Source organism: Pelodiscus sinensis, chromosome 16, assembly GCF_052426305.1.
Source record: "Pelodiscus sinensis isolate ZL-2025 chromosome 16, ASM5242630v1, whole genome shotgun sequence".
NCBI classification, from domain to species: Eukaryota; Metazoa; Chordata; order Testudines; family Trionychidae; genus Pelodiscus; species Pelodiscus sinensis.
Genome location: NC_143067.1, coordinates 39,011,607 through 39,035,076, shown reverse-complemented (window position 1 = coordinate 39,035,076; position 23,470 = coordinate 39,011,607). Strand labels below are relative to the sequence as shown.

Sequence of the window (23,470 nt, the reverse complement as noted above, 5' to 3'; positions counted from 1 at the left end):
ATGAGGTAGGGACAAAAAGGGAAGCCAAAGTGAGGCAGACTACCTGAACATTGGGCAGCATGAGCTGCATCAAAAACAGCTGTACTAAATGTTTTCCAAAGCACATTACTAACAGCTTCTTTATTATTCCGAGGTCATAGTCCCTACAGAAAGCTAGCTCCAAGACTAAGGCTGCATCAGTTATAGTTTTAAAGCTAATAATCCCTGTAATAAGCATGCAATGAAGTATGTGATTGTTCAGTACGAAGTTTGTTCTGGCACTTATTTGTGGTAACTTCCATCGAGTAATAGAGACCTTCTGAATGAGTTACCATAACTTTACACATGGATATGAATACGAAATAGAAGTAGGGTTGCCAGATGGTTTCACAAAAAATACCGAACACCCCGTCACCACATTAAAAAAACCCAACCAACCACCCACAACAAAAAAACAAACCACACAACACAACACAAACCACACACACAAGCACCGGGGAAAAATTCTGTCGAGGAAAAAAAAGAAGGGGGGGGGTGGAGGAGAAGAGAAGAGACCAAAGCTGTGAAGCAAAAGTTGCACCACTCACTCCAGTTGGGACCACATACTCACTCCTTCCCCGAGCCAGGCCCCAAAGTCTCCCCATCCCAATGCACTCACCCCTGCCTCAGACCCAGGCCCCCCCGCAGTGTCCCCCATCCCAATGCACTACTCTCCCCCCTGAGGTAAGCATCCCCAGCGTCGGGAGCCCCCACTCCAATCAAATCTTCCCCCACCCCACCCCCCACCGCAGAGCCAGGCAGGAGGAACAATCTGATTTTTAAAGTGGCTGTTCTTGTCGCCCGGCCCGGCCGCCTCAGCTCACATTGTAGAGAGGGGGAGGCATCATATGGCCAGCTCCTGGTCTCTGCTAGTCGCGTAGGCCAGAGCAGTGTACGCTCCGCTCCCACCCCAGCCCAACACCCCTCCAGAGTGGCGCCCAACAACTGCCCCTTCCTGTCCCCCCCTTCCCGACTCTGCCGTGCTCCTCACTCCCCCACCAGACACAGCAGGGGAAAAATTGCTGCCACCAGGCTTCTGTCCCAGGGAAACAGGAAATACCAGACATTGCACATATCCGGTATTTCCTTTTTTTTTTTAAGCTGGACAGAGCCTGCAAATACCAGACCGTCTGGGTGAAAACCGGACACCTGGCAACCGTAAATGGAAGGTGTAACCTCCAGTTCCTAAATACAACTGGTTGAGACAATTTCAGAACCTAAAGCTTCGCCCTCTGATCTAGGGGTTTTCAAACTTGTTTTCTAGCACCTGGGGAGTGGGTCACGTAATCTTGTGTAGCAAAGCAAAGCTTAAACACTTTAATACTGTAGAGCATATGGAATAAAGCAAGATATTTTATAGACAAGTTTATGGGACCATAATCTTCACTAGATTTCTTTAGGTTGAGAACAAGAGTTGTCCAGTAAAGTTTCATCCCAGTGCACCAAGATATCACATTGTAGGATATAGTACCTAGGCACTTTGATTTTTGGAAAAGTAGTTTTCTATTTATCTCCAATATCATTAGAGCTATACTAAATTTCAAAATGACGACAAAAATATATTGCAGTTAACTTGTTGTTTGAACAAATCTAGTTTAGTCTGGCAACTCACATGTCTTCAGTTAGAATCAGTGTGGCTTGTGTATATTTCCAAACAAATTGTCTTTTAATATCAAACCTTTGATATTAAATCACAAAATTAGGCCAAAAGTTTCAGAATTTAATACTAATCTGAAAGATCACTTTATACTGAATTACAGTAGTCCCCATGTTTCCTTTAGTCTTCTCCACTTGAGTGCAGAATACATTTTATGTGCACCAAAGCACGTGTGAGTGTGCACCACCAGTTTAAAAAAAAACCTAGTTGTGAGCAGCTAAGCAACATCTGAATCTCTCTTGAGTGGCCACACAAGCATACCACTTAAGAGAACACCAGTTTCAATATACTGTTATAATAGATTATCCTCCCTCAAAATACAATTTCATGCTTGTCAAAGTTATTCCCATGAGCTTCTCTCGCCTTTAACTGATTTACAAGCAGATTTAAGGCACGCTATTTTCAGCGAGGTTCAATACTTACATCGAAGTTGTTAAGTGCATAAGCCAACTCTCCTCCTCCACCCTGCTGTTGGGCAGCATCATCAGATGCTGTGGCTTGGGCTGCATTTGAGATGCCTGTGACCGCCTGCTGCAGCTGTTTGTAAATCAAGTCTCTGTTGGCTTTGTAAGCTGCTACATCTGGGTGCTGCAGACAGGCCTGAGAAGCAGTGTAAAGTATAGGAATGTTCTTCTGCAGAATTCCTCTAGCTGCAGCCATCTGATCACGATGTCCCACATCTTTCAGTTCCTGTAAGGAAAAGAACCAATATTGAAAGACTCAACTGTCCACATATTTTCCCCTGAGGAGACATAGGAGTATGATCCTTGCTTAACATCAGGCTACACCTCAGCTAGTCAATATTACTTCTTGCTCATACAATTAATAAAAATGTGGCTACCTTTTGAATAGCAGCAGCATAAAGACTGATGTTATGCAACCACTCAGAATTCTGCTTTCTAAAATTACAAGCTAATTACAAGATCCTTGTTACTGACCTAAGAATTATTTTCAATGCTTCCTGATAGATATGACAGTTTCCTGCAACATTCCTTATTGACCATATTTCTCTATGCTGAATACAGGGCACCTGGTACAATTACTTCTATTCAAGCAAGTTCAACAGCAATCCATCAGAACTATGCAGTACAAACGTTCAAATTATCAAGTTGACGGTGCCCCTGTTACAAAGAAATGCTGCATAGCTGGATTCTTTGTATTGATCTTACTTTTAAGGTTTTAGGGTTCACAGAGAAGTGACACTAGGGATGTTAAATATCGGTTCATTGAATAGTCGATTAACCTCATGAATTCCTACCGGTTACTTGACTATTCTATAGTCCCCAGGGTCAGGGCCAGCAGCCAAAGTGTTCCAGCCTCACTCTCAAGAAGCTCCTACCACTCCCCGCTGCTGCCTTTGCATCAGAGGCAGCAGCGCAGGGCCAGGCGGGAGCTGGTCCGTGAGGGGAGCCAGTTTAAAAACCAGCTCCCCTCACAGACTGGCTGCCTGTCGCTTTGTGCTGCTGCCTCTGATAAAGAAGCAAAGGCTGCTGCCACCCAGCACTGCTGTCTAGGCTAGTCTGAGCTCCCAGACCTGATATGAGCCAGAACTAAACCTGGCTGCTGGCTAGCCTGCTACAAAATTTACTGGCTGAGGAGGAGGCGGGGAGAATGCATGTACAGCCGCTTTCCAAGTTACGGACCAAACACTTGGCCGTAGCTCAATGTGTTCATAACTCGGACTCCACTGAGTTACATGTGACCTCGCTGTTCGTAAGCACGGGTTGCGTTCATAACTCAGGGACCACCTTTACGACCAAAGCTCCCATGGAGTGGTCGTAAGTGCGAATGGTCGTAACTCAACCGTTCGCAACTCAGGGAGCGGCTGTAGTCTATATAGCATTAGTCGATTAAGCAAAAGCTGATCGGTTACACTATTACATCCCTACTGTACACCTCTCCTGGGAAGGTGACCCTTCCTTGTTAAACTGACTCCTCCATGCTGCTGCTAGCCACCGAGACACCACATCTGCCGCCTGTCCCCCCAACTACAGTGTGGAAAGGAAGGGGTTAAAGCCCTAGAGTTGCATTGTGCACTAGGGCCCAGGGGACCTGACTATATGGGCTTCAGTGAACAGAACCGAGAGGTGGCTCAGCAGGGGCAGGTGCCATAGGGATAGATCAGCCCTGTGTTTTCTGGGGAGAGGACACAGAGTGGGTGAAGAGGGCACTAAGCCCCTGACCAGGGGGCTGCTGTGGATCCTGCAGGTTCAGGGTGCAAACAGGTTGGAAATCAACTCTCCATCCACCCCATAGCTAAGCTTCCCAATGCCAGCTCTGCGCAGGGCTTTGGCACATGCAGGGCTCGCATCCTTCTGGCCAGCACCTTGGGCTTGCCCAGCACACTAGCTGCGTCAGACAGTGGGGAGAAGGAAGGAGCCTACTGGTCAGTCTGTCTGGTGAGTTAAGTGCTCCAACCAGGGGGTAGTTCTCTGTTTAGCAGCAGAAGCAGGATGCACCCAGCAGGAGAGGCTACGGGAGGAGTGAAGGGGCAAAGCAGGGAGAGGACAGCGGGGGGGGTGGGGGGGGGGGAAGGACCACATTAAAGGCTGATGGACATCCAACATAACCAACTGCTGAATGGCACCTGCCCTTGCTCACCAGCTACCCGAGGGGAGGCGCGCGCACCTCCTGGTCATGAGCTGGCACAAAGGCAGCTGGGGACTAGCCAGCCTTGCACACTGCACCTTTGTCCCACCACTAGCTTTGCACACCTCCTCCCCATTGTATAGCTCCATCTCCCCGTGACAGGTAAGGCAAGGCCCCGAGTCCAGAGAAAGCCATAGGTAAGTCCTTCAAGAGGCTAGAGAGGCTCTGGAGAAACCAGCTAATCAGGGGCCAGTGAGGCCTACAACAGGAGCTGTGAAGCTTAGCAGCAGTCAGTACAGGGCAGAGCTCAAAAAAGAGTTGGCTCGGGAAGTTGCCTTCAGGAGGGGAAGCCCTGGAGGTGCCATTCTCTGTAAGTGGGGAAAAGAGACTTAGGGGAAATCAACTGAGACAAATGTAAAGATGACAGCACAGGGTACCAGGATGGGCCCCTATTAGGAGTGTGCCCTGGAAGGGGTTTCTGAGCACACAGTATAACTTGGCAGGCGGGCTGAGTAGCCAAAAAGGCTTTTAGAGAGACAGTGTAGGCGAGCGCTCAATTAAACTGGGGCACTGACACAAGTTGATTGCCACCTTGTTACACTCCCTCACTCACCACTGGTGGGTGGGCAGGTGGCTAGCAGAACCTGCCAGCATTAATGAAGGGAAGGGGACAGAAAATATGGGACATTGTCCATTTTTAAGGGAATCAGAACACCTGAACAAGGGCTTAAATAGGGTGACCAGTTGTCCTGTAAGTTTAAGTATCTTAGAAGTTCTTTGTATTAAAAAAGGCAGGTAAGTATGCAATATTGTTAACACTGGGAAGCATTATGAGTGTCAAAAGACTTCAAACAATGGGTTGGGCAGAACTAAGTTTTCAAATCGAATGATCTTATGGAGAACATAAATTAATTTCCTGGAAACTACCCACCTCCAAACCAGCCTTTATCTAGCTGACCATGTATTTACAGTCCCTGAAGATCAAAAGATGCAAAATGGTTTGGAATAACTCCTGGATTCAGGCATATGCCTGTTCTGAACCAAGGCAGTCATGGACATGTATCCACAGAAAACTGATTTGAGATTTGAATGGCTGTTCATTCACCTACTTAAGCCCTTGCTGGAGTGGAGGTAATGTCTAGTAAACACGTTAACAAATATGTAACAAAAACTGCTGTATTTTCCTCTGTAATGTTATTATAAGAGTAAATGTGCTTTCGTAGAACTGTGAGATAACTGAAGCAGTTACATTGTTTGTGTTCTGAGGGAAGGAAGCAAAGCAGGCCTGCTTCAGAACTCCAATTTTGCTACGAAATTCACAGTGGAGAGAGGGCACTGTGCAGCCTCAAAGAATTCTGGTCAAGAGGGGAGAGAGTCATCTCTCCCCATAGTTGACAGGTGACAGCTGGACAGCCAGATGCCTAAGAGTTGGTGCCCCTGCAGGGGTATGAGGAAGAAATACAGGTGCAGTTGCCCTGACCTGGGATACTGACAATATACCTAGACATCATCTGTTGTATTAACCCCTAATGGTTAGGAAAGCAGATAACAGCAGGATGCAATGGTTACAGGCATTGGTTTTGGATTATTAAAGGATAACGGCTGAAGTGACACATTTTATGAACTTCACTCGGTTCAAATAAGTATTTCTTCAAAGAGAAGTAACATTTATTATTTTAGATTAGTGGTAAGAACCAAGTGTGAGATCAGACTACATTTCAATACTTTCCTTTGTCAAGATGTAGACACATTTATCTAGCATTTTTCACACCACAGCAGTGTATAAGTTCACATTTATAATTTGACTTCTGTACTTTCAGTGTCTCGGTTATTTATTCAAAGCCAGTAAGTCTCTCACTAAAAATCTTGAAATTATGAAGAAAGAAAAAAAAATCTGAAGAACTCACACTTGGTTCCAGAAACATTTTTGCACTACATAAGCTTAAATATCTTTCGGAGCAGTGGTACCAAGTCTTCATAATAGTAGCTTACAGAACAAAGGCTTCCACTTTGAGCCAAACACCATAGCACTGTAGCTAACTATTTCCCTTCTCCAACCTTTCCCCAGTGCTGAATTTCACTACGGCTCAAAAGTGGGGAGGGGAGGGAGGGAGGATGTCAGTGAAAAGATGCTTTACTTGAAAATCTATATTTATGGCTAACTACATTCCAAGAAAATGAGGCTGTACACTAGAGATGAGTGTGCATTTTGCATTACATGTAATTGAGGTAAAAGGTCACTGAAACTAGTAATTGAAACATTCTTTACTAAAGGAAAGTAAGAGTAGTCAACGAAAAAACCTAATGGAACAAGAAAAAAGGCGCATTTCCCTTCCAGTAAAGGACAGGGAAATCAGACAGTAATGCCCCACTCTTTCCTCTTGGGCACAGACTATGAAAGTCCCATTGCTATTGCATACCACATCCAGGATAGGGTCACAGTGTTGATTAAACAAAAAGCCACTACAAACAGAAGTGACATATAAATATGGGTCAAGAATCTAAAAAGATTCCATACACATGTGTCAGGGACAGTAGATTAGGATCAGATTCTATTTCTAAATTCTCTGGCTATACCAAACTACTAGATCATCCTTTGGTGCTCTCCTTTTATGCATGAAAGGATAAAGGAAGGAAGAATGGGAAGAAAACTGCATAAAGGAGGAATGTATTTGACTGCATAAGAACCCACACACCCCTCAGCATATGGCAAACGGGATTTTGCTCATGATTTATTAGTTTAAGTGCCACTCTGCATTTCCAGTCCTGTTTAGGAAGCCATTCTGAACATTTAAAATCTTCCTTAGGTATTGTAATATTGAGTCTTCCCTCCCACATTCGGTCAAGAGTAAATCTTGTTTCCCTCTCTAATCTTCAGATATTTAGGCCCTGCCTACATTTCAAAGGGGTTGCTGGTATCACTATACTTCCTTAATGGAGACACAGCTTCTTTGGCTTGTAGAGCTTACGCTAGTTTCCTGAATGAATAAGCTACAGGACTTTGTTGGTTGGTATAACTGCACCTACACTAGGGCTTTTGTTGGATGGTTATGGTGGTTAGACGGTTATTTTTTCTACTCTTCACTGATACCACAATGCCAGTAAAGCTGTTAAGGTTTTAGTAGTTATGTTATGCGTGAAAGGGTCTCATAATAGGAACTGCTGTCGTCCTTCCTATGTGCACAACTGATCTCTAAATCTTCTGTATTTGTAGCACAGTAGAGCCCAGAAGTTCCAATCATGATGAGAAACCATAGTGCCAAAACCTGTACAAAAAACAGATAAAGCCTTCTCCCTACTTCACACTACTAAGGAAAAAGTTCTTCTCTACTCCCATTGAGTTCTACAATATCCATCTGTCATCTGATTTACTAAGAAACATGGCAGCAACATTCCTATCCCTCCTCCCCTTTTCTTAAAGCTATCAAAAGATGAATGATTCCTTAGACAAGAACCTTCCCCATCTAAGAGAAGTGCTGTACAAACAGACTACCACACCCCTGGAAAGAAAGGCGTATCAGGGAAACTAGAAAAAGATTACAGGAAACTAAGATAAAGGTCTGCAGAATAAGAATGAAAATTACTATTAGAAAGTATTAGCCGTGGACAGAGCGACAGCAAGTAAGATCACATGCTACTGCTCTTCCCTGAAAAGAAAAGAAGCAGTGAAATAACTCACTGCACTCAGCAGTAAACAAGACAAACTAGTAGATTTTAGGGATGCAAAAGTGCAACAATTTAAAAAGTTAACTGAAAATCCCTGGGCTTATCAGTTACCATTAACGGTTACACACCAGTGCCCAGTCCCACTCCCCAGAGCAGGCTGTCGCCCCATGCTGCTGTGGGGTGGCAGCCAGCTCCCTGGAAGCAGAGCCGCAGGCAGGAGCCTGCTGCTGCCCCACACTGCAGGCTCTGTGGTATAAACCTTATACCACAGATCCTGTAATGCAGCTGACTCCCTGGGCTCTGCAGTAGAAGCTTTATACTGAAGACGCTGCTACATGTAAACTGCTGAGTTTTCCAGTGGTTACACAGTTACCTAATTAACTGCTTTTCAACAGCTCTAGTGGATTTTAGTAATGAAGTGGGTTGCTGCCATCAGCAGTCCAATAAACAGTTTCTGTAGAACTGTTTTCCAGGCATTGCAGCTGGCATCCACATAAGGAGGGTGGGAAGTTCTCTTCTCTGAACATTCAGGGAGGCAGCTGCATTATTTTTTATTTGTCCCCATATATGGCAAAGGCACTCAGGGCATTGGAGAGATGCTTTTTAATGTCTACATAAATTTAAATGAAACAGTGAGAGGCAGGAAGCTTTTCAATTTGCTGGAAAAATAAGCAGTTATATCCAATGTACTTTGTTAGCCTCATACAGAATGCACTCATTATTAGTCTATTTCCCCCCCCCCCCCCGCCCCCCAGTCCTCCTTCCTTCCTTCCCGCTGCAGCTCTTCCTTTTAAATGTAGTAAGAGCCTGGCAGCAATTATTACATTTAAAAGACAGAGCCACAGTGGGGTTACCTCCTGGGGCCGGGAGCTAACTCTGCTGTGGCTCTGCAGTTTCCCCCCTTAGCGACTAAATTGAGCAGTCGAGGAAATTCCATCAACTACTCGATTAGCTGATTACACATAATTTAACATCCCTAGACACTACTCACACACTGAAATAAATTACAAACAGGGATTGGCCTAGTATCACAGTTTCTATTCCCAGCTCTGCCACTTATCTTGTTTAAATCCTGAGTCCCAAAGCTCTCGACATCATGCTCGGAAGGACAGTAAGCACTTGACAGAAAAAGCTTAATAGTCTTATCTTACAGCAATAGCAAGGTGAAGACAACACGCCAAGCAAAAATGGAATACTGAAGCCAGGTAAGACCAGGTGGGAGAGGCATGAGAAATATTTCTCAGGTGGCTGAAGATAAGCCTTTCCACAGATTGTGTAGCAATACGAGCTCCCACCTCTATTGCAGATTTATAAAGCCTGAAAACTGTGTATGTGTCTTGCATTTCAGTAACTACATTTTTAAAATACACATTATCCAATTGTCTATTTGTATAAGGAATCTAGAATGAAAGCCAATGTCAGTGATACGCTAGAAATTACTTCATATGACCAGAATGAGCACTAAATGCAACACAGGCAGTCCCCGGGTTACGTTGATCTGACTTATGTCAGATCCCTATGTACGAACGGGGCTTTTCTCGCCGTGGAGGACACGGGCAGCGGGACCGCCCAGACGCGCCGCGGTCCCGCCGCCCGCGTCCTCCGCGGCGAGAAAATCTGCTCCGCGTCTCCCTGGTCTGCTGGGGGGAGGGGGGGAGGCACAGCTAGTGCGCCCCCCCAGCAGACCAGGCTTTTCTCGCCGACGCCTGGGACAGAGCAGCTGGGGCGCTGCGGGGTAGGTCCCCTCAGCGCAGCACCTCGGCGCTGCGGGGACCAACCCGGCAGCACTCCAGCTGCTCTGCCCCAGGCGTCCTGGTTCAGCCGCTGCTGGTCAGTTTCAGCAGCGGCTGAATCAGGACGCCTGGGGCAGAGCAACTGGGTGCTGCCGGGTTGGTCCCCGCAGCGCCGAGGTGCTGCGCTGCAGGGACCTACCCGGCAGCGCCCCAGCTGCTCTGTCCCAGGCGTCCAGATTCAGCCGCTGTTGAAACTGATCAGCGACTGATTCCAGGAAGCCCGGGGCAGAGCAGTTCTGCCTTGGGCTTCCTGTAGTCAGCCGCTGGTCAGTTTCAACAGCAGGTGGAACTGGACGCCAGTTCCGACTTACATACAAATTCAACTTAAGAAGAAACCTACAGTCGCTATCTTGTACGTAACCTGGGGACTGCCTGTAGTTAACTTACAAAGACCACACCATTTCCAACTAAAAACTGTTCACTCATCTTAACTTTTCAACATAACTGACACATTTACCTATAGGAATGAGTCACGACAGTACAGGCATTAAGCAAAACAAATGTACACATTTAAAATTAAGTCAGAGTTCACCAGATCAGTCAGATGTACAGGTACTAACTACAAAACAAAAAAGGGGGGAGGGGAAGGAAGCGAGTCCTTTTTCAGTGCAGCCTTCTATAATAGTGGAGAGATTGCTGGAGTGTTTATATGCTTAATGTAATAAGACAATCCAAAACAACAACACCCTAATTAAATGCAAATACTTATATTAACGCCATTTTATAGTGTAGAACTATATGCTCTCCGAAATTTCAGGAACCATATCGCCACCCCTTACTTATATGTATTTTGTTCAGAAGTACAAAAAAGTTGAGGAATTAAGATTGCACAAATACGATGCCAAACTACAGGTGCTGTAGGAACCATATTTGTACCTCCCAACTTCATATTTACAATCAAGCTTCCTAATATGTATGTACGTTTGTATGTATGTAGGGGAAGGGTGTTATGTTTATTTTTAATGAACAGACCCTTCCACATTTGTCTATTATAAAGTCATTATAAAAACACTACACCACATTTGAACAGTTTATTACTAGAATGCAGATTCAATTTTTGAACATGTTTTGCTGTGCACTGAACCAACAAGAGAACATAAAATACTTAACATCTGGGCCTCAGGAGCCATGCAGAGGGGCCCCTTATGTTTTTGAAAGGTTTTGTTTGTGAGGGTGAGGTAACCAAACAAAACAGTTACTATACCTGCTGTCTCTTGGCAGCCATTATATTAAGCTTATCCACTTCTGGTTTGAGTGCTTTGTACTGTATTCCTAAATCTTGTTCAGTACCTGCATTTTTTAATTTCAGGATACCTTCTTCCACCTACAAGAGAGTATAGATATTTTAGCCATACAGTGTACAAATTACATAAGGATCCACAAGACACTGACATTTTTAAATTTATAGATATACTTGAAAGGCGATCAGGCGAGGTTTACACTGCACTTCCGTTGGCAAAACTTTTGTTGGTCAGAGGTGGGGGGAGGGACAAGTTTTAAAGACAAGTAGCACAGGTGTGAACAGCACTTTGTTGGCAGAGGAAATTCTCCTGCTGACAAAGCTAATGCCCCTCAATGGGGTTGTTTTATTTTGTCAACCAGAGAGCACTCCGTTCCCAGAAAGCAGCTACCCTGCGTACCTTACAGTGACACTGCAGTAAGCAGTAGTTTTAAGGCGCACAACAGCCTAAGTTTGGGATGCTTTTTCCTTACGGGTTTTTTCCTCTAAGAAACAAGCTTCCAGAGAGCACTGTATGATAAAGAAACACTAACATTAGCAAGTCATAAGATATTATGGGTGAGGACACCTATTAAAACAAACGTGGTTCAAACCTCAACATTTGAGTGAGACCTATGATTTACTTTTCTTGGGACTAGTTTCTGGTTATTCCCTTCCTCAAGAGGTTGGTGCAATTCTCCCCCAAACAATTCTCAGAAGACTAATTTTGTTTTGCTAATTAAGAGATTGTAGTTACTAATCAGAATATTCCAAAAATAAGCGTGGGAGGTGGGGAATCATAATACACTTCATCGTGTCCCCAATTTGAGTTCAGTTTCTTCACCACAGTGTTAAGAACAATTGAAATATCAGTCAAATACAGAATAGCAACACAGACCCCGTTTGTACATTTGTATTGGGATCAACAGATCAAGGAGCAGACAAACTGAGGACAGCTTGTCGGAAAAAGCCTAACAATGGCAAATGAAATACTCAGACAGATGAAACACTTACAACTTTAAGCTGAACAAGTAGCTTGTAGACATCTGCCATGTCAGCCAAGATAAGCAGTCGGGTGACAGCAGACAGGAGAGCACGGGCTGCTCGCACCATGTTCCCTCGTTTCACAGAAGAGCAGGGGTCATCTGCAAACTCTCCTGATGCACTCTTCATTGAGTCACCTGTACAGACATTATCAAGAGAGAGTCTTTTCTCAGTCTTGAATTTCAGAATTACATTTTGAAAGAGGAGAGATTTGTTTGCATGGGTTCAATCTTACGAAGCATCAGGAAGTGTTCACTAATGGATTACTTATACAGTAAAACTCTGATAGTCCGGCATCCAATTGTTCGGCACTCCCGTTACTCCGGCATCAAAATTTCAAGCGCTCCTGTTCAGCTGATTAAAAAGCCTGCCACTCAGCACACGTGCTAGCCCTACCGGGACAGCACATAAGGTGGGGGGGTGGGGGGGAGAAGAGAAGAGTGGGATCATGTTACAGTATGGAGAAGAGCATTTTGCTTCAGGGAAGGGGAAAGGAGAGGGGAGGAGATCGGGTTACAGCACTGAGAAGGAGAAGTGAAGGGGGGGAAGGGAGGAGGAGAATCAGGTTACAGCAGGGAGGAGAAGCGAAGAGGAAAGGGGAGGGGAGAGGGAGGGAGATTGTGTCCAGGCCAGCTGTTAAGCCTTGCAGCTGTACCAGGAACTCCGGATACACCGGCATATCTGATAATACGGCACCAGCTAGGTCCCAAAGGTGCCGAATTATCAGAAGTCTACTGTACTCAGTGATTACTATAAAACTGCAGTACTCACACTTCCCAGTGTGAATAGGAAGCATTTTTAACAAAATATCACTAAAGATAAGGTTCACATATTTTTGAACACAAGATCAGTTTTAGCCTCTGTTTCAAACTAGAACCTTGAAAACCCTATCAAAGTTTCAGCAAGCAGGCTAAAAGCATCAGGTAAGACAGTATTGTATAGGCTCAACCTACAAATTTGTTTTCACAAACTAGAAGTAGTAAGTGTTTATTTTGAAAGCTGGGTATCTCACCCTATTTCTACCTATTAAAGGGCTTGTACTAATGTAAAATGCTTATAGATTATCTCTGCAGGCCAGTTAAAATCCCAAAATGTTCCACTATCTAGAACAGCGACTCTCAATCTTTTCCAGGTGGGGACCCATTTTGACAATTCAGGAAGACTTGGCGACCCAAGGCAATTAAGGAACTGGGGGGGGGGGGGGGGTGAAGAGGGCAGAGCCACCTGAGGAGACACTTGGCAACTCTTTTGAAATGTAATAATGACCCATATTTGGGTCCTGACCCATAGGTTGGGAAACCATGATCTAGACCAAGTCTGCTACAAAGCAGTTTACAGTATTAAGTTGAAAAAACCCAAGGGCTGTGTCTACATTGGCCCCTATTCCGTAATAGGGATGCTAATGTAGCACTTGGGAATAGGCAAATCCGCGGGGGATTTAAATATCCCCCGCGGGATTTGCATTTTCATGGCTGCCGCTTTTTTCCGGCTTGTAGATATCTTTGTACGGTGCTATTCCTACTGTACTTTTTAAATGTTAAGCTACCAGTAAGATCTGTAGACTATTACAATGCAGAGGCAAGAGTCACTTGGGCGATTAGACACCCACATCCAGTTTCATTCTATGGCCATTCAGAAGTGTGGAAAAGTCTAGCCAGTCTATATTGAGGAGCAAAGTAGCATCATTTAGATTTCTCCCTCCATGCTGCACATTACTACAAAAATAATTTTGAAATCATGAAGGATAAAAGTGGTTCATGGATTGTTTAGTATTTCAAGATCTCAGCTGCCCTACATTCCTCAAGCCCCTACAATTGCGTCAGAGTAGGCCAGAGATTCTCAACCAGTGGACCACTGGAGACCACCAGAAAATGTGCTAGCCCATTTCCAGGACAATCACTTTAAGGTGTTATAAATTTTCCTAATATAAATCACTCTACATATTCATTGTTGCAACTGCCACAGAAAGAACATACCATTGTGCATGTTCAGGAAGGTGTTTCTACAACAACTTCTACTTTCATTAGATTTGAATTAGGAGAACAGCTACTAGGGAATCAAAGATGTTGCTTCATTAAACACAAGTCATTTATGGAAAGGTATTTGGTACACATGAATGCTTAGTTTTGTCTTCTATACAAAACTTCACTTAATAGCTACATACAGTTAACTTTAATAAAGTAGTCAGAATTCTCTAGCTGATGTTTAGTTAAGACAGAAAAATAAAAATCCTCCATAGCCCCCATACAGAGTTCATGCAGGCTTTTCTGAGGTTGAGCAAGTGTGCCTTCTCTAATGGAGTAGCATTTTATTGTGATGTGCTCAGCTCTGGATGCTATCTGGAATGGGACTACTGATCCCCTACCAATTTGCCTAGGTTCCCTCGCACACTGTACTGTTGTGACAAACTACAAAGCCCTCTAGCCTGCACTTTCACCAACTTTCCAGAAGGTCAGGACACACTCAGCTGCAGTTACATGCAGGCTTGCTAACCTGCCCCAGCATATGAAGGCTACAGCTAAAGCTACTTCCAGCTCCTCAAGCACATGCCATCTCTAGAGTATAATTTTGGGTTTGCACCATCTTGTGCTGCATAGGGAACTACACAGTGTAAACTCAAAATTTGTCCCCTCCCTCAATGTGGAAAGGAACATGCAACAGCCTTTGCTCTTTGAGCTACAATTCTCATATGCTTCATTCCAACTCACTAGTTCAGACAAAGCAAAAACAAGTTAAACTATAAGATTCTCTGAAGTAGGAGTAGTGTGGTGAGCCAGTTCATTTCAGAAGCTAGTTAATACAGGGTTGCTTACATGGGCTCTTGTTTTTCCAGCTACATTATCCTCACAGAAGTGTTCATATCCCTTGAGCCCAGGATTCTAACAGAAAAGTTACCCCATGACCCTTTCAGCTCCTTCATATCCAACAGCCAGAACTGTCAAAGAACCTACCTTCTTTTTAGAAGTGGTGTAGCTCAGATCTTTATTTCAAAATCATTTTTAAAGTTTTTGGAATTAAATTAGCTAGATCTAAAGTTTTAGATCAGAGGATTTCGTTTTATTTTTTTTCTAAATGATTCATATGCACTATTGAAGGCAGGTTTATCTATTAAGCAGATTACATACTACACAAGGTTATAGAAACAAGATGACTGATCATTTTACCTAGCAGAAAGTGTGTACATCTGTATATTTAAGGGCTCTGGACCAGACTGAACCCACTCACTAATGCTGCACCACTTTAAAGGCAGTAGCTGGGAACAGAGATACAAAGTAACTGACAAATAGCTATCTGTCATTGTTTCTGCTGAACAACAAGGATAATTTACACAGGTAGCTCAGAAACAACGTTTTAGAATTGCAGTGATAGTTGTAGGAAGAGGGACCAAGATGGCAATTTAGAGGACGCATGTTTACTCTTATCATTCTTCTGGTCACAGGGTGCTAGGTTTCTCTACCAAGAACTTATACACAAATATTCATTGGCATGCAGGTACTTTCAGAATTGTGTACAAATATAATCAAGCTGACAAGGAGTGGAGGGGAACAGCATGGATTTGACATAAAAACCAAAATGCAGTTCATCCAGGATTCATTTTACTCCTATGATGCTTCAGAAAGATACTAAAGTTTTAACATAAGCTGGATCAAAGACCTAGGCCCCTGCAACACTGAGCAGGAAGGACACTGGCAGATAGGGTGAATAAAAACGTTAGTGATTTTTTTAAATGAGATTTTTTTAATTCATCTATAAAATACTAAATTTTTCATTTAAAAATAACTTACAATTAAATCTTATTACACATACTACACCTACACTTACAACCATATAAAAGTGAATTAATGGTTCTAGTCTATCCAGCCTAACAACCAGCTCTTTTTTCTTGAAAGTTCTGGGCTTTTATTTTCTGTTTGTCAGCTGACTAATGTGTCCAGACAGACAAGCTGGATAGAATAGTTTTTGTCATGTGCTTCTGTGGTGGTGGACCTAGGTCAAACAGCAGAGGAGTTAGTTAAGACACTGTCTAATGACAGAGAGAATATATAGAAAAGGACAGGGGCAGTGTAGAAAGGAATAGAGAACTGGAAAGCAACAGGGAAGACATTCAGCACACACAGAGCTTCTTATGTTCCCCTACGTTTGCCACACCAAAACTGTTTTATACCCAGAAGCCATGGCAGACCCTATCTGGGAATGTTTTGAAGAAATTTGTTCCTTAAGTAAAATGTGTCAAGTGTAAGCAGTGCAAGAAGATGCACAGCTTAGCTACAAGAATAAAACCTCATAAGGAAAACTGCATATTAGCAGAAAATGATGTGGATGAAGATGTAGATGTCTGAAGAACAGCGTGGGTCAACTTTGCAATGCATCATTCTTCAAGACTCTCTATGCCTTTCAGTACAAGAGTGATTTAACAAGTCAAATCCCAAGCTGTTTGCTATACTAATTAGTTAACCAGATAGACACTATATCACCCAGGTATACTCTTAGTTTCTAGTTGCCCCCGAGTATCATTTTCTTATATTACATAATACATGCCTTTTATTTTGAAAGACCATGACCACAGACCAGAATGGTGACGCCATGAGTCTATTCCCTATTTTACTTCCGCAAAAAACTCAGCTTTCCCAAATGATTCCCATCTTATACTTGCTTTCAATGGGGCTTACTACAAAATGAAGTGCACTCTAAGTACAGTCTGGCTTAGCTTTTTTTCATGACTTGGAATCAGATCTGCATCAAAATGACAACGGGGGAGGGAGGAAGATGGGGGTTAGTTGTTGAATTTTTAAGGACCGTGTACATTTAGTGTGCAGAGGACTTGTTTTTATTTTCAAATTTTATTAACTCTTAGACAAGTTTAAGGACAACAGTCAGCCTGGAACTTCAGGAGATGCCTACAACTGCAAATGTGAAACATTATGTAACATTTAAGATTTAGTTTAATAAAATATAAGTTCTATGGTGTTTGTATACACAAATTAATTCTATCATTCCTAATGTACTGCTGCATTGGCAACTGGATGCAAGTACCTAATACTTGTTACTATCTAAAAAAAGTTACAAAGTAGACCTGCCTAGCTGTTCTAAAATGCTGTACTGAGCTGTAAATTAACCTTTTAGTGATCAGATTTGCACCCTTGTTTGAAGAAATGTGATGCATCTGTGAGAGATGAGATGAAAAAAACAACCACAATGATTTCTGTGGTGATTGAAATCACAATTTAAATCCACCCTGTTGGAAAGATCATGTAGCTCTGCCAAGTGGAATTGTGGCTGATTCAAAGAAGAGTGGAAGCTGTTGAGGTACCATCACTGCAGTAAGCAGGAGCATCCCAGTGTGGCTTTTAGGTTGAGCCAACTGGAAGAAAATCAGTGGCTGGTATTCCTTTACCCCTTTCATTCTTTTGTACAGGACAGCGGGCAACCGTCTTCCAGACCTGCACGAAGAGGTCCGAACCATGGTCTTGCACTGCTGGGCAAACAGATGCTCTGGATGAGGTGGCAAATCTGTGTGGTCTTCTCAGCAATATGGCATTATGAGGCCAATTGACAGGCCACTGGTCCCTGTGGCTTCCCCACTCTAGGGGCTAAGCTCATCAGCTCTTGCAGGCCCACTGAGCCTCTGGGCACAAATGAGATGTGCCCCACTAAGCCCACAGCCACTGACCCCCTGCACCTCCGGCCATAGCTCCACAAACAAAAACCCAGCTCCTTACAAGTATGTAGCATGAACACAGTTTGACATGCCTGAGATAGGGTCAGGTCCAGGTCAGGCTTTAAAATTAGGCCTAAGCCAAAGTGTACAAGCAGCATATTAGCCTTGACAATTCAGGATGCTCACAGCACAACCTGTCTTATTTTATAGTTCAATATCACCATGCAAGGGCTAGTCTACAATACAGCATCTTAACAACATCACTCAGAAGTGTGAAAAACCTTGTGCCGTGCAATTAAACTGACCTAAGATGCAAAGTACACACTGCTAAGTTGATAGGAGACCTAACTACTGGCTCAGAGAGGCATTTTTACTAATACAAATGAAAAACTTCCACTGCTGCTCAGTGTCTACACCATAGTGCTACAGTAGCGTTTCTGAAGTAGAAGAAAGATCCATCCACTGTATTAATGAAGCACACTCAGGACTAGTGAACATAGGTTCTCTATTACAACTATTTAACCTATTCATAAATTATTTGGAGAAAGGGGTAAACAGTGAGGTGGCAAAATTTGCTGATGATACTAAACTGATCAAAATAGTTAAGAACAAAGCAGACAGTGAAGAGCTTCAAAAGAATCTCTCAAAACTAGGTAGGTGATTGGGTAACAAAATGGCAGATAAATTCTAATGTTGATAAATGCAAAATAATGCACATTGGAAAAAAATCATCACAACTATACATATAAAATGAAGGGGACCAATTTAGCTATAACTACTCAAAAGAGATCTTGAAGACATTGTGGATAGTTCTCTGAAAACATCCATCCAGTGTGCAGAGGCAGTCAAAAAAGGAAACAATGATAGTAATCCTTAAAAAAAGGCATAGAGAATAAGACAGAATATCTTATTGCCTCTATAAAAATCCATGGTACACCCACATCTTGAATACTGTGTACAGATGTGGTCACCTCATTTCAAAAGAGATATATTGGCATTGAAAAAGGTTCAAAAAGGGGGCAACAAAAATTATTAGGGGTTTGGAACAGGTGCCTTATGAAGAGAAATTAAAAAGACTGGGAGTTTTCCCTCTTAAGAAAAGAAGAGACTAAGGGGAATATGATAGAGGTCTATAAGATCATGACAGGTATGGAGAAAGTGAATAAGGAAAAGTGATTTACTTGTTCCCATAACATAAGAACTAGGTGTCCCCAAATGAAATAGGTAGCAGATTTAAAACAAAAAAAGAAATCTTTCACCATGTAGCACATGTGGAACTCCCTGCCAGAAGATACTGAAGACCAAAACTTTAACAGCATTCAAAAAAAGAATGAGAAATTCATGGAGGTTAGGGCCATCAATACTTATTAGTCAGGATAGGTAAGAATGGTGTCCCTAGCCTGTTTGTCAGGGACTGGAAATGGATGACAGGAGAGGTATCACTTGATTACCTGTTCTTGTTCACTCCCTCTGGAGCATCTGGCATTGGCCTCTGTTGGAAAACAGGATATTGGGCTAGATGGATCTTTGGTCTCATCAAGTATGTCCGTTCTTATATTCTTAACTATGGGTGTGTCTAGAATAGTGTTTTCAAAAAAACGGCTTTCAAAAAAAAAAAAAAAGCCTTCACCTGCATCTAGACTGCCGTCACATTCTTTTGAAATTAAATTGAAAGAACCTGGCGATTTTTTCGAAATCAATAAACCTACTTATTCAAAAAAAGACGTTCTTTCTGGTAAAAGCTCTTTCGAAGAAAGACATTCTTGAACACAAACAGGACTTTTTCGAAAGAGAGCATCCAGATTAGCTAGGTGCTCTCTTTCAAAAAAGCAAAATTGCTTTTTTGAAACTCGTGGCTGTCTAGATGATCTCTTTCGAAAGAGGCTTGTAGTCTAGACAGACAACTATTTTATGTCAATATTCACCTACCCATTTTAAGTCAGTCTTGCCCATGACTGGCAGGTGATATATCATTTTGTCACGAAAAATCAAAGCAATCATTTAGCAGTGATGTAAGCAAAACGCTAGTCATGTTAGTTTTGAAATTAAGGTTCATAAGTATCACTTCAGGAACATTACTTTCATGCTGTATATTAGCCAGATTCTCAAGAGATAGCTAGCTGTTCATAAATATGAACATTATAGGGCGCTCTAAGTCAGATGGTACTTTAGAGAGAACATTTCAAACTAATAGCACAGACTTTTGGGCAGACGTTTGCGTATCATACCTCTGTAGAGAACTCAGCTATTTATGCTTAGAAATACAAATGCAAGCTAAGAAATCAAACACTAGAATGGGAAGAGACTCGAGAGGTCATCGAGTCCAGTCCCCTGCCTTCACAGCAGGACCCAGTACCATCTAGACCATCTGTGATAGATGTCTGTCTAACCTGCTCTTAAATTTCTCCAGTGATGGAGATTGAACAACCCCCCCTAGGCAATTTATTCCCGTGTTTAACCACCTTGACAGGAAGGAATTTTTTCCTAATGTCCAACCTAAACCTTCCTTGCTGCAGGTTAAGCCCACTGCTTTTTGTCCTATCCTCAAAGGCCAAGGAGAATAATTTTTCTCTTCCCTCCTTGTGACACCCTTTTAGATACTTAGAAAAATCAGCATCTGTTCAGAGATCAAGAATGTCCCAATGTGAAGCAAAAAAATGCAAGATTAACACTGGACCAACCCAAGTGTTAGGGCACTACCATATGTAACTCAGATCACATTTTGAGGGGCAGGGGTGCAAAGTTACTCACACCCTATTACAGAAAGGATGCCATGTTAAACTTTCAACTGGTGCATTATTTACACTCACTTCAAGTCATTCAATCGCTCCACAAGCCTACGGCTACACAATTTGGATTTTTTGGGGGAAAAGCGTGTGATTTACTGTTATTTGCCTGAAAAAGATTTCTGAAGGGCTGTTGCTCCGTTAATCCAGTCTATGCATATTGTGTGATAAATATGGAATCTCCTTCATCCAAACAGTCCCAATCACCCAGACCTGTGGTCATGCCATACAATGCAACATCACAAGGAATAAAGGAGCACAAAACTTCATTAGGCTGGGCCAAGAGAATTAGATGCCTAATAAGCACTCAGAAGCAAATTAGGAAAGATTTGTTGGATAACCTTTTAAAGTATTTTTTTAATCTGAGGATGACCATAATACAATTAAAGATATTTATCAATCAGGTTTAATTTAAGATGTTGATGGTGCTGGAGGAAATGACAAGTGGACAAACTTGTAGTTTTCACTCTTATAGAACTCACAGCTGAAGGAATTTTGTTCCCAAAGAGCCACCACCAGACTCCAGTGCATAAAATTTCAGCTATAAGAGTTGAATGTTTTGGGAAGTTAACTCAAGGAAGTTGTATTAAAGTAGTGTGACAGCCTTTATTACCACTGCCCACTAGAATACATGGTGGAAAGATCAGCTATCAGAGAGGGCTGTAAAATGTTAACCTGTTAACTGATTAAAAGGGCTCAGAAGCAGCACTAAGAACCACCCAATTTTGGGGGTGAGGGGAGTCACAGTTGCAATTCAAGTCTTCCTCTCTAGCAAAGGAAAAGCAAGTAGGGAAAGACTGAAAACTATCTTAAGACGAAGATTTCTGCACATGAGCATCTTATGCAGATTGTGGCAAGTGACTGTCCCACTGTTTGATCCAAAACTTCAAGCCATTTTCAATGTATACTTCGTTATTAGTCAACTTCAGCCACAAACAAATGATAAAAAAATTGTAACAGCAGCCATTAGTATCAGTTGACTGGACACTGTTGAACTGTGAAATGAAGACTCATGAGCAAGAAGCGTAAATTGTAAGTAGCCAATTTATTAACACAAGTTCCGTAGTTTCTTGTTTCAGAAGCTATTAACACTTTCTTGGAGAAGACAAGACAACTAAGAGGGACGTTTTAAGTCTCACATGGTGAACCAAGATGTATTCACTAAGAATTTTCAAAATGCAGCTAGTCGCTACTAATGCACTGTTTACTTGAGTCTTTCAGCTTGGACACTGTTTCACTTTCATATTTTTAGCATGGCAATGTTTGATTTTAAGTCTTCTTCATGTTTAAATAATTCTAGTTTTTATAAAACTAAGCTTTTATAGAAACAGCTTTTAAAGAGTTTATTTTGGGGTCAAAATTAAATTGAAAATGCCATTAAAAATGTAATGCATTTCACTGCTCTGTAAAGTAAAATATTTACTTGTGATATCTGTGCTATATAAACTACTACAAGCTGTATTTCAGAAATATAAGCACAATTTGGCAGTTAAATGCACACAGGTAAAAATATAGGCATTAGAAATAATAGCTAAGAGACTTGAGAGAAACTCAAATTTCAGTTATCACAAAAATACACCACCCACCTTGCTTGCGAACATCTTCCACAGCTGCCACCAGTTCCTCTTTAAGAAACTGACTCTCTTTTGCAATTCTGTCCCCCTTCTCCAAGAAATTCTCCGTTGCTTGTTCAACTGATGCAGCTAGAACATGCGCCTTCTTAGAACGTCCTCTTTTTTTGTTGGAAGGACCCTTGTTACTAGTATTAACCAGGGTTGTAACCTAGAAAACCAAACAAACCACAAATGAATTTATAGAGATCTATAACATTATATGAAACAGATACATGTTTAGCATCAACTAAATACCTTGAATTTCTGAATCAACAGCATATTTGGCATACCTATGCCGACTTCAAATAGAGTGTACTTAGTTGCCAGCAAATTCATTTTTAGCAGTTTTCAAGGTTCTTTCATCAAGAAGCAGAGCGATATTCTAATTAGACAAGTATGATAAACTTCAGCTAAAATGCTTAGTGAGGTATATGTGTGTGGGGGATAAGCTAGGGATGTGAACAGGTAATGAGTTACCCTCGATCCAGCCCCACGTACATGAGGGATTTGGGGGAGGCGGGGGAAGAAGTCAGTAGCGGCAGCCCCGCACACGTGTGGGGGCAGGACGCGCACGGGAAGAGGATCCCATTTAATTGGTTAAATCTAAGATTTAACTGATTAACCAGGGTTTTACATCTTTAGTTTAAGCAGTGTACAAAAAAAGTTGATTAGACGTTATATGCATCTGTTTCTGTACGTAATTAAGCAGTAGTTTCAGCAAGAGGCCAGGGATGTTTTGGATATGGTTTCACATACGAATCCAAGTTTGAAACAATTAGCTCAGGACAGTTTTTTAAAAAGACTTTAAAACATTTTAAAAGATTAACAGGATTGAAGTGGCACATCCACAGAAAACTGGCAGCACAGCCTTCCTTCAGTCCAAGCCAGGGATGAGGACTTTACAAGCAATGTAATTTTGCAGCCAAATTAGATGGCTGCAACCTGCCAGTAAATTCTAATTTAAAATCACGGTTCTAGGTGCAGCTGGTAATTCTACCTTTAAGTTTAAGATTGACTGACATCCCAAGTTAATAATTTGGGATAAATTTTTCTATGAGAGTATCTGCCTCAGGGTGAAATTCTTTGGAAAGCTCTAGCAAAAAAAATTCTCAGAGAATACAATTAGGGGGAAAGGTTACTTCTCCCACTTTTATTTTTTTTTTTTTTAAAGGCAGCTTTTTCACATAGAAATTCTAGTGCCCACGTTGTGAAGTGGAAATCTCAAGTTCAGCAGGAGTTGAATGTGTGCCAGGTACATGCCTTTTGCCATACTCTATAGGAAAACATTAACCAAATCTGGCCAATTTATAAACCTTCAGGCAGGCCTCTACCAAGCATGAAAAGCAGGCAGATTTGGCAGCTAAATTCTCAAGAGTCTGCTGCCACTAAGCATATTCTAGCCCAGGGCAGCAGAGGAGGACTTTCT

At 42.3% G+C, this 23,470-nt stretch overlaps 1 protein-coding gene across 4 annotated transcripts in view; it reads right to left on the bottom strand.

Moving 5' to 3' along the window:
- CTNNA1 (catenin alpha 1) overlaps nt 1–23,470 on the bottom strand; it is a 152,998-nt gene that overhangs the window by 105,655 nt on the left and 23,873 nt on the right. For all 4 annotated transcript variants that reach the window (XM_075900135.2, XM_075900137.2, XM_075900136.2 and 1 more), the window contains 4 exons: nt 22,018–22,213; nt 11,957–12,123; nt 10,928–11,047; nt 2,099–2,365 (listed from right to left, as the gene is read on the bottom strand). In XM_075900135.2, coding sequence (XP_075756250.1) covers nt 2,099–2,365; nt 10,928–11,047; nt 11,957–12,123; nt 22,018–22,213 — 750 coding nt within the window. The remainder of the gene's footprint in view (nt 1–2,098; nt 2,366–10,927; nt 11,048–11,956; nt 12,124–22,017; nt 22,214–23,470) is intronic.